This window comes from Dipodomys ordii, unplaced genomic scaffold (assembly GCF_000151885.1).
Source record: "Dipodomys ordii isolate 6190 unplaced genomic scaffold, Dord_2.0 Scaffold159, whole genome shotgun sequence".
NCBI lineage: Eukaryota > Metazoa > Chordata > Mammalia > Rodentia > Heteromyidae > Dipodomys > Dipodomys ordii.
Window position 1 is genome coordinate 1,380,901 of NW_012267375.1, and position 12,325 is coordinate 1,393,225.

At 46.7% G+C, this 12,325-nt stretch overlaps 1 protein-coding gene across 1 annotated transcript in view; it reads left to right on the forward strand.

Annotated features, from left to right (window-relative positions):
- Pcnt (pericentrin) overlaps positions 1 to 12,325 on the forward strand; it is a 134,675-nt gene that overhangs the window by 58,112 nt on the left and 64,238 nt on the right. Inside the window, exons 10-12 of the mRNA XM_013032905.1 lie at positions 2,023 to 2,587; positions 4,425 to 4,628; positions 11,787 to 11,938. Coding sequence (XP_012888359.1) covers positions 2,023 to 2,587; positions 4,425 to 4,628; positions 11,787 to 11,938 — 921 coding nt within the window. The remainder of the gene's footprint in view (positions 1 to 2,022; positions 2,588 to 4,424; positions 4,629 to 11,786; positions 11,939 to 12,325) is intronic.

Below are 12,325 nucleotides of genomic sequence, written 5' to 3' on the forward strand. Positions count from 1 at the left end.
AAAAAAAAAAAAGAATCTCATGGATTTGCCTTGCTCCAATTGGCTTCAAACTTTAATCCTCAGATCTCAGCCTCCTGAGTAGGATTATATACTGGAGTCACTCATGTCTGGCTGTGGACTTCCTACTTTTGCTTGGCTTTTCTTTTTCCCCTCATGGCTGACCCTATCATTTGAACCATACTTCTAGCTACCAGTAACTTGCTATTTTATTTTTATTAATTTTTTTTATTTTGAGATGGAGTTTTGCTATATAGCCCAGGCTCACCTTGGCCTCATGATTCTCCTCCTTCCCTGGCCTCTTGATTTCTGGGATTACAGTCATGTGCCACTGTGTCTGGCTTTTTAAATGTATGTGTGTATGTATGTATATGTGTGTGTGTGTGTGTGTATGTATGTATGTATGCATGCATGCATGCATGCCAGTAGTGGGGCTTGAACTAAGGGCCTGGGTACTGTCTTTGAGCTCTTTTGCTCAAGGATAAGTACTATACCACTTTGAACCACAGCACCACTTCTGATTTTCTGGTGGTTAATTGGAGATAAGAGTCTCCCAGACTGTTCTTCCCTGGGCTGGTTTTGAACTGCCATCCTTAGATCTCAGCCACCTGAGTAGCTAGGATTACAGGTGTGAGCCACCAGTGCCTGGCTATTATTTATTTATTTATTGCTGGTCATGGGGCCTGAGCTCTGGGCCTGGGCACTGAGCTCTGGGCCTGGGCACTGTCTGCTCTTCAGCTCAAGGCTAGCACTCTACCACCTGAGCCATAGCTCCACTTCTAGTTTTTTAGTGGTTAATTGGAGAGAAGAGTCTCACGGACTTTTCTGCTTGAGCTGGCTTTCAACCATGATCCTCAGATTGCAGCCTCCTGAGTAGCTACGAGCCCGTCTGTACTTAGTTATTATTTAGATAACGTCTTGCCTCCTGCCTAGGCACATGTGTACACTTGGCCACTTTCTGTTGAGATGGAGTCTCACAGACTTTTCTGTTCTGTCCAGACTGGCCTGGAAGAATGCATTCTTCCTGTTTAAGGCTACCATACAGCTACAGTTGAAAAGTTCAGTTAGAAGGAGTCTTGTCTGTGCTCAAGTTGCCTGTGAGCTGCAGTTCTCCCCATCTCAGCCCCTACGTAGTTAGGGTTATACTTGTGAGCCACCAGCAGTTGGCTCAAGCATACAACTAAAAAAAACCTAGAACTAAAACTAAACTAAAACTTAATTTCCTGAAATTTTAGATAAACTCAAAATGTGAATAAGTTGTTTGCCTTTTTTGGTGCTACTCCAGTCTGGCCTGTGGAAGCCTAGGTTTCCTTGTCACTGGGCTGTTGCACTTGTTGGCTTGACTTCCCCTCTGTTGCCTTCTCCAGCATCACAGGGATATTTAGGAATTATTCTCTAGCTTCAAAAAAAGGTCAGATCCAGCCCAAATTGTGTCAGATACCTCACCTTAAGGGATCTTACTTTTCTCACATAATGGAAATGTTCAGTGAGGTAATCTATGGAGGCCTACAAATATGAGACTTTGTCTTGCAATATCAGGTCTGTAACCACATAAAGAGTTCTCGTTACTGACTCATGACCAGTGCCACGGCCTTCCACGCTTATCTGTGCTCCTCCTTCCACAGGAGGACTTCTCCTGCTCCTGAGAATTTAATCTTTCTGCTCTCTTGGGCCAGTTGGCTGTTCTGTAGCCCTATGACCCCTGTGGCCAATACTTCTGTTAAGGTGCAGAGAGGGCCAAGGATCTTGATTCCTTGCTGTTCCAGTGTTGAGTCTGCTGTCTATGGTCCTACTGAGATGCCTATGTGATTTCCCTGTGGATGCTGTGTGCATTCTTTGGCCTGGTGACTCTTGCCCTTGCCTTTGAACCCCTCAGGCTTCATGTGGCTTGCTCTGAGCTCATCCCAAGGTCTGTTCAAATCCAGGGCCTAGGCATCTTTTGTGAAGAGTGTGGCTCAGGATTCAGAAGGGGGAGATGCAGTGTGAATGTCTTGCTGCCTATGTTCACCTTGAGTATTGCCTCAGGTTTTTGGAAGAGCGTAAAGAAATTATGGAGAAATTTGCTGCGGAACAAGATGCCTTCCTGCAGGACATCCAGGGGAAGCATGCTCATGAGCTCCAGCTCCTGCAGCAGGAACACCAGCAGCAGCTTCTCTCATTAAGGACAGAACTGGAGAAGAAGCAACAGGCTGAGCTTGCTGAGCAGAGAACTTCGCTTGAGAGTGAGCAGCGGGTGCTCTTTGAGAATCATATGGCTGAATTGCATGTGAAACATGCTGCGGAAATTAGTGCTTTGGAGACGAGACATTTGTCCAACCTGGATGCTCTGGAATCCTGTTACCTGGCTGACATTCAGAGTGTTCAGGATGAGCACAGGAAAGCTCTGGAGCTTTTGCGAGTAGAACTTGTGGAACAGCTGCAGAAAAAGGACTCCTGTCACCAAGCAATTTTGACCCAAGAGTTGGAGAAGCTTAAGCTGAAACATGATGGGGAGCTTCAGTCTCTAAAGGACAATCTGAGAATTGCAATGAGTGCTAAACATCCAGAGCCACTGACAGCCCAGACCATCGAGGTGCAAGGTGTACCCCAGGTGAGTTTCAAGGCCCCTTCCTCTGGCCCAGGGCACATCTGCACATTGTGTGTATTGGCTGCATATAGCATGTTTCTCTGTGTGTGCATTGGTGTGCATGCCTTTGCGTCAGTGTGTGTTTCTTAGTCTTCGTGTAACTCTCAAGTCATGTGCACATGTCTGTCTTGTACCCTTGGGTCTACCTGTGTGTCTTCACATCTCTGTGTGTGTTTGTGTGCATGTCCATGGACCTCACAAATGGCTGACAGCTCTGGTCTTTCTTGAGATGATCAGAACAGTGAGTTTCCATGTGTTTGGGGGCACTGTGTGCCTCATGTACATCAGCCTCTCCCTGTCTCTGTATGCAGTAAGTAAATCTGATTTTTTTTTGGGGGGGGGGGAGGGTCCGGTTGTGGGGCCTGAATTCTGGGCCTGGGTGCTGTCCCTCAGCTCTTCAGCTCAAGGCTAGCTCTCTACCACTTGAGCCACAGCGCCACTTCCGGCTTTTTTCTTTTTGCTTATGTGGTGCTGAGGAATCGAACACAGGGCCTCATGCATGCAAGGCAAGCACTCTACCACTGAGCCACCTTCCCAGCCCAGTAGATCTGATTTTTGTGTTGTACATACGGAGCCTTGGTTTTTCTTTTATTGATATTTCCTGAAATCACGGTTTTTTTCATTTCAAGAGCAGTGGTGGTTCTGATGGCAGGCACTTGAAGTTTTTGGCCAAGTCTCCATGGACCTGTATCCATCGCAGAGCCCATTTATCTGTGATCATGAATAGGCCATATCTGTCTGATTTAAAACCCATCCTAGTGTGTACACTGCACACTTTCTAGCCTATGGGAGTCTGTCTTCCTGAGGTAGATGACGCTACTCCGGTAGTATATAGAACAGTGAACAGTTGTGAGTGCCAGCCCTTGGAACAGGTGCCACTCCAGTTGCTGTCTCCCTGCTAGTAAGGCTGGCGTCATCTGCACCCGGACTGATCCAGCGAGGATGAATCTGTGATCTCTCTCTCCCTCTCTCTGCCTCTCATCTCAAATGATTTGCAGAGATGTCTGATGCTACTAGGAGACCCCAGGCAAGACATACACTTTTTCAGCCACATACAACCTGTCTCAGGGTCCCTTGTCCTGGCCGAGTCACATGTGGCAGACACTAAGGGTGGCACTTGCTTTGGCCTGTAGATCTAAGCCTGTAGTAGGCCTTGGTTCATTTAGTTTAAAGAAAATGAAGTTCTGATAGAATATTCAGAAAGCAGAAAAATGCATATCGTATTTGAAAGTGCGGTTTGTTTTTGTTTTTTGGGTCTGGTCGTGGGGCCTGAACTCTGGGCCTGGGCGCTGTCCCTCAGCTCTTCAGCTCAAGGCTAGCGCTCTACCACTTGAGCCACAGTGCCACTTCCGGATTTTTTTGTTTTTGCTTATGTGGTGCTGAGGAATCGAACCCAGGGCCTCAGGCATGCAAGGCAAGTGCTCTACCACTGAGCCACCTTCCCAGCCCTTTGTTTTTGTTTTTATGCTGATCTTGGGTCTTGAACTCAGGGCCAGGACACTGTCACTGAGCTTTTTTCTACCACTTTGAGATACAGTGCCACTTCCTATTTTCTGGTGGTTAATTGGAGGTGTCTCATGGACTTTCCTGCTCTGGCTGGCTTCAAACTACGATCCTCAGATCTCAGCCTCCTTAGTAGCTAGGATGACAGGCGTAAACCACCAGCGCCCAGCCAAAAATATGTTTTTAACACATGACTGAACTTTATTGGAGGCAGAATTTAACTGTAAGTAACATGTGGCAAGGCCTTAGAGGGGCCCCGGTGCACTGCTGACAGGTGGTTGGGATTCTCTCTTGGCAGGAGTCACTAGCTTCTGCCCTGCATCATCAGAGGTGCCTGCTAGAAGAGGATAAGGTTGCATCCCTGGACAGGGTGGACACTGAAGTCCTGCTCCTAGAGGGCCAAGCCACTCCACAGCAGCTGGGAGATATACATGCAGTTGAGACACAGAAGTCACAAATAGAGCTGGCCAAGCCCCCAGAGGTACAGGGACAGGCTGCTCAGGTGAGTGTTCCATGTGTAACAGGGATGGGGCACGCAAGCGCGCGTTTTGATGGAGTCCCTGGGTGCCACCTTGAAACCTTGATCATGATGCTGTGAGAACCACAGCCGCGCTCAGCGGTCCATGGCGACTGTGGGACCCACTGCAGTGGGTGAGGACCTAGCTCCATGGGGAGCAACGTCAAAGTGCTGGCTCATCCAGGCCTTGTGGTTGTCCTTGTAGAGTGGATTGCCAGCGTCTCTTCGTGGATGCCCCTGGAGAGTAGTCTTGGCCTAGTCTTACAGGCAAAGGTGACTCTTGGGACATGAGGCACTTTGACAGTGTAATGCAGAAGGGATTGATGATGACCGTTTTGTTTTGTTTGGCTGTCCTGGGCTTGAACTCAGGGCCTTGGCACTTTCCCTGTGCTTCTTTTGCTCAAGGCTAGCACTCTATCCCTTGAGCCACAGCACCACTTCTGGCTTTTTCTGTGTATGTGGTACGAAGGAGTTGAACCCAGGGCTTCATGCATGCGAGGCAAGCGCTCTACCACTGAGCCACCTTCCCAGCTGATGATGACTGTTTTGATTATTTTTGCTGGTCCTGGGGCTTGAACTCAGCCTGGGCACTGTCCCTGAGCCTCTTTATGCCCAAATCTATACCACTTAAGCCGTAGCACCACTTCCAGCTTTTTCTGAATACTTTCTTGGAGATAAGAGTCTCATGGACTTTCCTACCCCGGCTGGCTTCGAACCAGGATCTTCAGATCTCAGCCTTTTAAGTAGGATTACAGGTATGAGCCACCAGTGCCTGCCTGGTGATGATGACTGTTTCGGCCGAGGCATGAGAGGCATAAGGAGGAGAGGCGGGTGTAAGGCTATCTACTGAAGTGTTGCTGATGATGGCAGTGGCATGAGGAGGATTGGTAGGGAGGCCACAGTTGAGTTGTTGGTGCCGTTTCTAGGGAAGAATGTAGGAAGATGGTATGGGGCAAGCTGCTATGGGGTTTAACACAGAGCATGATTAGATACTTCTGGAAATCTGCACACCTTACAGTTTCTTTTTTAGAGTTTATCTAAATGCCAAATTATGTGGCAGTTTCATGGCAAAATCTAACAAAGCATTGAGAAACCCCTTTTATCCTTGGGAGGCTACAAGGACTGCTGCCCTGCTACCATGGGCCCTAGTCCATCTGTGTAGGAGAACATTCACTACCAGGGTCTCCCTTGTGCAAAGGCCCTGCATCAAGGTTACTCTATAGTCCCTGGTCTGCCTGATGAACTTGTATAAGTAGCATGTGTGCACATGACTTGAGAGGGCTGGCTTTGAGCCTCGTCCTCAGATCTCAGCCTCCTGAGTAGCTAGGGTTACAGGCGTGAGCTACTGGTTCCCAGCTTACCTTGCTTTTTAAAAGTCATTCTTAGAGCTGTGTGCTTGCTTTTTTTCATTTTTTAAATGCACTTTATTGTTATTATAGAGGTGATAAGAGTTGAGGGGTGGTGCGGGAAGAGTAGAGCTTGAACTCAGCCTGGGCACTGTCTCTGAGCTTCCTTGTGCTCAAGACTAACACTCTTACCATTTGAGCCGCAGTTTCACTTCTGGTTTTTGAGTGGTAAAAAACTGGAGATAATAGTCTTGTGGGGACTTTTCTGTGTGGTCTAGCTTCAAACTGTGATCCTTAGATCTCAGCCTCCTGAGCTAGTATTACTGATGTGAGCCACTGGTGTCACATACTTTTTTTTTTTTTTTTTAATTTTTTTTTTGGGTCCAGTCGTGGGGCCTGAACTCTGGGCCTGGGTGCTGTCCCTCAGCTCTTCAGCTCAAGGCTAGCGCTCTACCACTTGAGCCACAGCGCCACTTCCGGCTTTTTTCTTTTTTCTTATGTGGTGCTAGGAAATCGAACCCAGGGCCTCAGGCATACAAGGCAAGCGCTCTACCACTGAGCCACCTTCCCAGCCCTGTCACATACTTTTGAAGAAAATTTTTTCTATGTTGAGTGTGTGTGTGTGTGTGTGTGTGTGTGTGTACATACGTATACACATGTGCGTGGTCTTGGGTGCCTGCGGGTGCCAGTGGGGGTTGAACTGTGGGCCTGGGCACTATTCCTTAGCTTTTCCTGCTCGAGACTGGTGCTTTTCCATTTGAATCAAAACACTATTTTTGGGTTTTTGGAGATTAATTAGACATAAAAGAGTCTCAGTGATTTTTCTTCCTGGGCTGGCTCTGAACTTTGATCATCATATCTCAGTCTCCTGAGTTGGTAGGATTATAGAAAGCCATGCTTGTTTTCTGTTGTTGTTGTTGTTTGTCAGTTGTAGGGCCTGAACTCTGGGCCTGGGCGCTGTCCCTCAGCTCTTCAGCTCAAGGCAAGCACTCTACCACTTGAGCCACAGTGCCACTTCTGGCTTCTGCTTATGGGGTGCTGAGGAATCAAACCCAGGGCCTTATGCATGCAAAGCAAGTGCTCTACCACTGAGCCACCTTCCCAGGCCCCGTGCTTGTTTTCTGGGTCACCACAATGCTGTTGAAACATCTGTGGTGACTGTTGTATGCCTCAGAACTGTGTTGAGTGCAGTAATTTTGACCATTTTTGGGTGTGGCACAACCTTGTTCAGTTGTTCCTCTCTCCCCTAGTCTGAATTTGTGTGTGACTGATGCCGTCTCATGAGAATACTTGTGTTCCACTAATCTCAGACAAAGCAGTTTGGCTAGAAGAGGTGTGGTCCTGCATAGTTATTTAGGTTAACTTTTTTGGGTATGGGGTATATTTAGACACCTAAATAATTGAATAATTAAATAAACTCCTCATCGCACTTAGTAGGGTATGCACCAGTCTTAGTGCATCAGTTCCCAGACATTGCCATGACCCATCCTAAGAAGTCTTCAGTTACTCCTTCGTTCCTGTGTTGTTCCAGTCCAGGTGTGGGTGTGCAGACTAGACTCACACAGAGCTTTGATGCATTGGACCAGCTCTCCCTTGTGCCCTGGATTTGTGAAGGTGGGTTTGCAGGGATAGCCAGAATGACTGCTAGTGAAACACTTCCTCTCAGGCAGACATTTTGGAAACCCTGTCAGGGTGCTCCTCGGGATACCAGGACCGTTGTCCTAAAATAGCAGGGACAAGCTGTTCTTGCTGTTTGGCCGTGGCCACTCCAGGCCACAAATATCTTTGCACCTGTCTAGAGAGGCTCATTCAGCTCACACACTTGAGGCAGCTGGGTTACTTTTCATGTTATGCCTTTTGGAGTTTGGTTGTGAGAAACTCTCAAAACGTAAGCCTAATTTCTTTTCATTAATGAAGTCTGAGCTGGTGACACTAAGCAAGGCCTGGGGTCCAGAAATGAGCTATGGTGTGACCCGTCATGATTGTTTAGGGCTTTTATCCTGTTTTCTTCGATAAGTACTAACCATGTTCATAGGTTAACTTTTGGAAGTATTAAGAGAACCTGTAATCAGTTTAGATGTTTGAATGTCTTTAATTCTTTATTTGGCAAGTTTATCTTCATTCTCATGTTGGTTGGGTTTTTTTTTTTTGGGGGGGGTATGGGTGTATGTCCTTTTTTCTTCTGTAGGAATATCAGTTATGTTTTATGACAAAATTATGTGTTTTTTTCTATATTTCTGAGAATTAAAAAAAACAGGAAAAAAAGCCTTTTTAAAAACATCCTTTCTTAGACTGACCTTACCACTTAGAACACAATAAACTGAACTGAGTTTTTTTCCATGCTGGAAATAGAAATGATTGTAAAAGGTAGGATCCCCTGCATGGGCGGCAGGAGCTGTTGAGTATAGTCAGGGCCTACCAGATAGCCAGCCATGGCTGTCTAGAGGCCCCGAGCCTGAGCCTCACCCAGCTGCACACCTGCCTGCTCCCCCAGTCCCCCCACTTTCCCCCACCTCCCCCCAGCATCTCCTTGAAGTCATTCTCTTTCCTGCTGTGAAGCTATTCTTGGATAGGGGTACAGAGGGAAGGCAGGTCTACAGCTGAATGGAGCCTACAGCTCTGCTTTTGAGCAGCAGGTCTGGGGCCAGCCTGTGTGGGCTCCAGCTTCCATAGTGAGGCCATAGGTCCCGTTGGTTGTTACCCTTCTGCACTGGGTCCTCAGTGGAGGCACTTCCACCCTTTCTGTTTCTGGACATTGACACACAGAGGCCATTTGTACTGACTTGAGAAATGTGCTGTAGCCTGCTAGGTTATTCTCTGCTTATCATTAATGGGATTAATTCATCTATGTGAGCCTTACTGTAAAAAAGAAAAAACATATTATTTAGGAAAGCATGTTTACCTTTTAAAGCTGATGGAACACAGGTTTTGAGTATCTTGGATTGCCGTGGTCAGATCTTAGCCTCCTGAGTAGCTAGGCCTATAGATGAGCTGTGTTACCAGCAGTGCCTACTTGGTATCTGTTTTGTTTTTTGTTTTCTGTTCTGCCAAACTTTTTTCCAGCAGCTGTGCCATTTTACTTTCCCCATCAGTACTGAACAGGGTTCTGATTTTTCTACATTATTATTACTATTATTATGATTATTTTTGGGAGATTGGTCGTGGGGCTTGAACTCAGGGCCTGGGCTCTGTCCCTGAGCTCTGTTGCTTAAGGCTAACACTTTGAGCCACAGCAGCATGGACTTTCCTGTCCCTGTAGGCTTTGAACTGTGATTTTCAGATCTGTCTCCTGAGTAGAGCTAGGATTACATGTATGTGCCACCAGCACCTGGCTTGATTTTCTCTAGAGTCTATTCTTATCAATACTTACTTTCCTTTTGTTTCATGGGACTTTTGTGCTTACCACTTGAGGCATGCCCTTTTTGTTTTAGTTAGGCAGAATTTGACTTTTTGCCTGAGACGGCCTTGGATCATGACCCTTCAGATCTATGACCTGCTTGCTGCTGTTGTCACTGTCACCTCTTCTTCTCCATCCTTCCCAGCCCTTCCCTTCTCCTCTTCCTTATCTTTGTCCTCTTCCTTCTTTCCCTTCTCCATCTTCAGCTTCCCTCTTTACTTTTTCTTTCTCCCCTTTCTTTTCCTTCTTTCTTACCCTTTTCCCTTTCTTCTTTCTTGTCCTTTTCCTTTCCTTCCTCTCTCCTTTTCTTCCCCTTCTCCTTCTCTCTTCCCTTTCTCGTCTCTTCTTTTTCCTTTTTTCTTCTTTCTTCCTTTCCCTCTCTCATCTCTCCTCCCTCTCCTTTTTTTGCCATCCTACTGCTACTAGGTATGAAGAGGTACCTCATTGTGGGTTTGTTTTGTGATTCCCTAATGATTAGTTTTGTTACCTCTGTTTTCACGTACTTATTAAAGCAGCTTGTATATATGGAGAAAGGTCTTTTCCAGTCCTTGGTCATTTTTTTAAAGGACTGTTTTTTTTTTTTTTTTTTTTGGGTCTGGTCGTGGACCTGAACTCTGGGCCTGGGCACTGCCCCTCAGCTCTTCAGCTCAAGCTAGCACTCTACCACTTGAGCCACAGTGCCACTTCTAGCTTTTTTTTTCCTGCTTATGTGTGCTGAGGAATTGAACCCAGGGGCCTCATGCCTGCAAGGTAAGCGCTCTACCATTGAGGCACCTTCCCAGCCCCCAGGAGTGGTTTGTTTTTGTTGTTGAGTTCTTCATTATTGTATATGAAGGCAAACGTGTGTTTGCATTGTGTGTTACAGATAGCTCATATTGATCTCTGAGAGCTGTGTGCACCAGACAGATCTCTCCTCTGACTGACATCCAGTGGTTGTGCATACCTGATCCCATTTATGGGGAAGCTCAGTGGTTGGGTGCAGAAACACACATCTGTATCATCCTAGGAATGAGGGAAGCACAGTAACAGTGCAGGGTAGACTTGGCAGGAAGTAAGACACATTTGGACAAAAAGCATTAGCAAAGTGGCTTAAACGGTAGTATGTCTGTCCTCTGTCAACCCCTGGCCACTGTCATTGGCTATCATCCAGGGAGGGGGATATAACCCTGCCTTGAGCCATCTGGGATGTATACGCGTTGGTGTGCTGGGAGCATTCTGGTATACACTGTCCTTTGTCTCTTGGTGTTATTATTTAACGTGTGTGTGTGTGTGTGTGTGTGTGTGTGTGTGTACACTCTACACACATACATCTGTCTAGATCTCTCTCAGAGAGAGAGTTTTGTTTGTTTGTTAGTACTGAGCATGGTGGGTGAACCCAGGGCCTAACACAAACATACTATGGCCACTGAGTTACTTCCCCAGCCCATTTTTTACTTACTCCGTTTTCTTTAATTTTTGAGTCACTTGTATGTGTTAGTGGGACTCAGCCACTGATTTTACAGAATCTGTGTGTTTTTCTATTTCTCCTCCATTAATACTGTATTTATGGTAGGTATGATTTCCTGTAGTAGGTTGGTTATATAATCACACTCTCCTTTTTTTCCTCTGGTCTATTTTTTCTTTTTTTAAATTTCTTTTTGTTAGTCCTGGGGTTTGAACTCATGGTCTAGGCACTGTCCCTGAGCTTCTTTTGCTCAAAGCTAGCACTCTACAACTTTGAGCCACAGCACTACTTCAGGCTTTTTCTTTTTATGTGGCACTGAGGAATTGAACCCAGGGCTTCATGCATCCTAGGCAAGCATTCTACTGCTAAACCTCCTTCCCAGCGCTGTGTTTTCTTTGTACACTAAGATTATTGTGGGACTCCTCGCTGGCCCCTGCTTGCTCCCTGCCCCACAGAGGCCCCTTCACATGGCCTCTCTCCATAAAGACCATTTACCTTTGGCTTCTGCTCTCTGTTCCCAACCTAGAGCCTGTTGGCATGTCGTTGGCCCGTCCCTGCCCTGTAACAGTTGTGGAAAGGATGGCCTCCCCATGCTGTCCACAAGGGAAGTTTCTCCCTGTGCTCTTGGTCTTGAGTCTGCAGAGTGTGCAGCGATGTTGTATTGTAGCCTCCTCTGCTCTTTCTTGTGTGGCGGATGCCCATGTTTATGTTGGTGAAGTCCTAGTCTCTGGTGAATGGCCCTCAGGGATGTTTTGACTTAAGGGTTCTGGCTGGAGTATTTCCCTTTATGCTTTTCCCAAGCTTCACAAGATTGCTGGGATCCATTGTTACTGTGAGAGACAGCACTGGGGAGCCCATTTTTTATTAGATATAATTGTTAAAGTTACAGAATTTTCCCATAGCAACCTACAGTTAACTAATTGTTTTAACTGGGATTCAATACTTTTTCTCAACAGCTGAAAGACCAAGTCTTGTCCCTGCATCAGGAGGTAGAACAGTGCCACGCTGAGCTCGAGAGGCTGCGGCAGAGGCGTGAGAGGGAGAACCAGGAGGGTGCTGCCCTCATCTGCATGCTCCGGGCAGATGTGGACCAGTCTGAGAGTGAGGGGTCAGTGTGTCCCTGGCATCATGCTGCCGTCTGACTGGTCCACGGTGTTCTCCTTGAGTATCTACGTCTGGTGGACAGAGACCCTGGCCACAGTGCTCTTCTTACTGAAAAATATCTCAATGTCGAGATAATGTCATGAATGTGATGAACACCTGTATACTTGCCAGTTTACTTTTCCAAATCTTCACATTTTACTAGCCCTACTTACTTCACATTATCTTCCTTTGTGTCTCCTACAATCCCATCCCATCTAACCAGTAATAGTACTACTTCCTGCCTGGGAGTCCTTTCCCAGGTTGTTACGGGTCAGGAACCTGTCCTCTGTGTTCTGGGACCCTGTGGTATGCAGGCTAGTCAGCCAGGGAATTCCTTTTTTTTTTTTTTTTT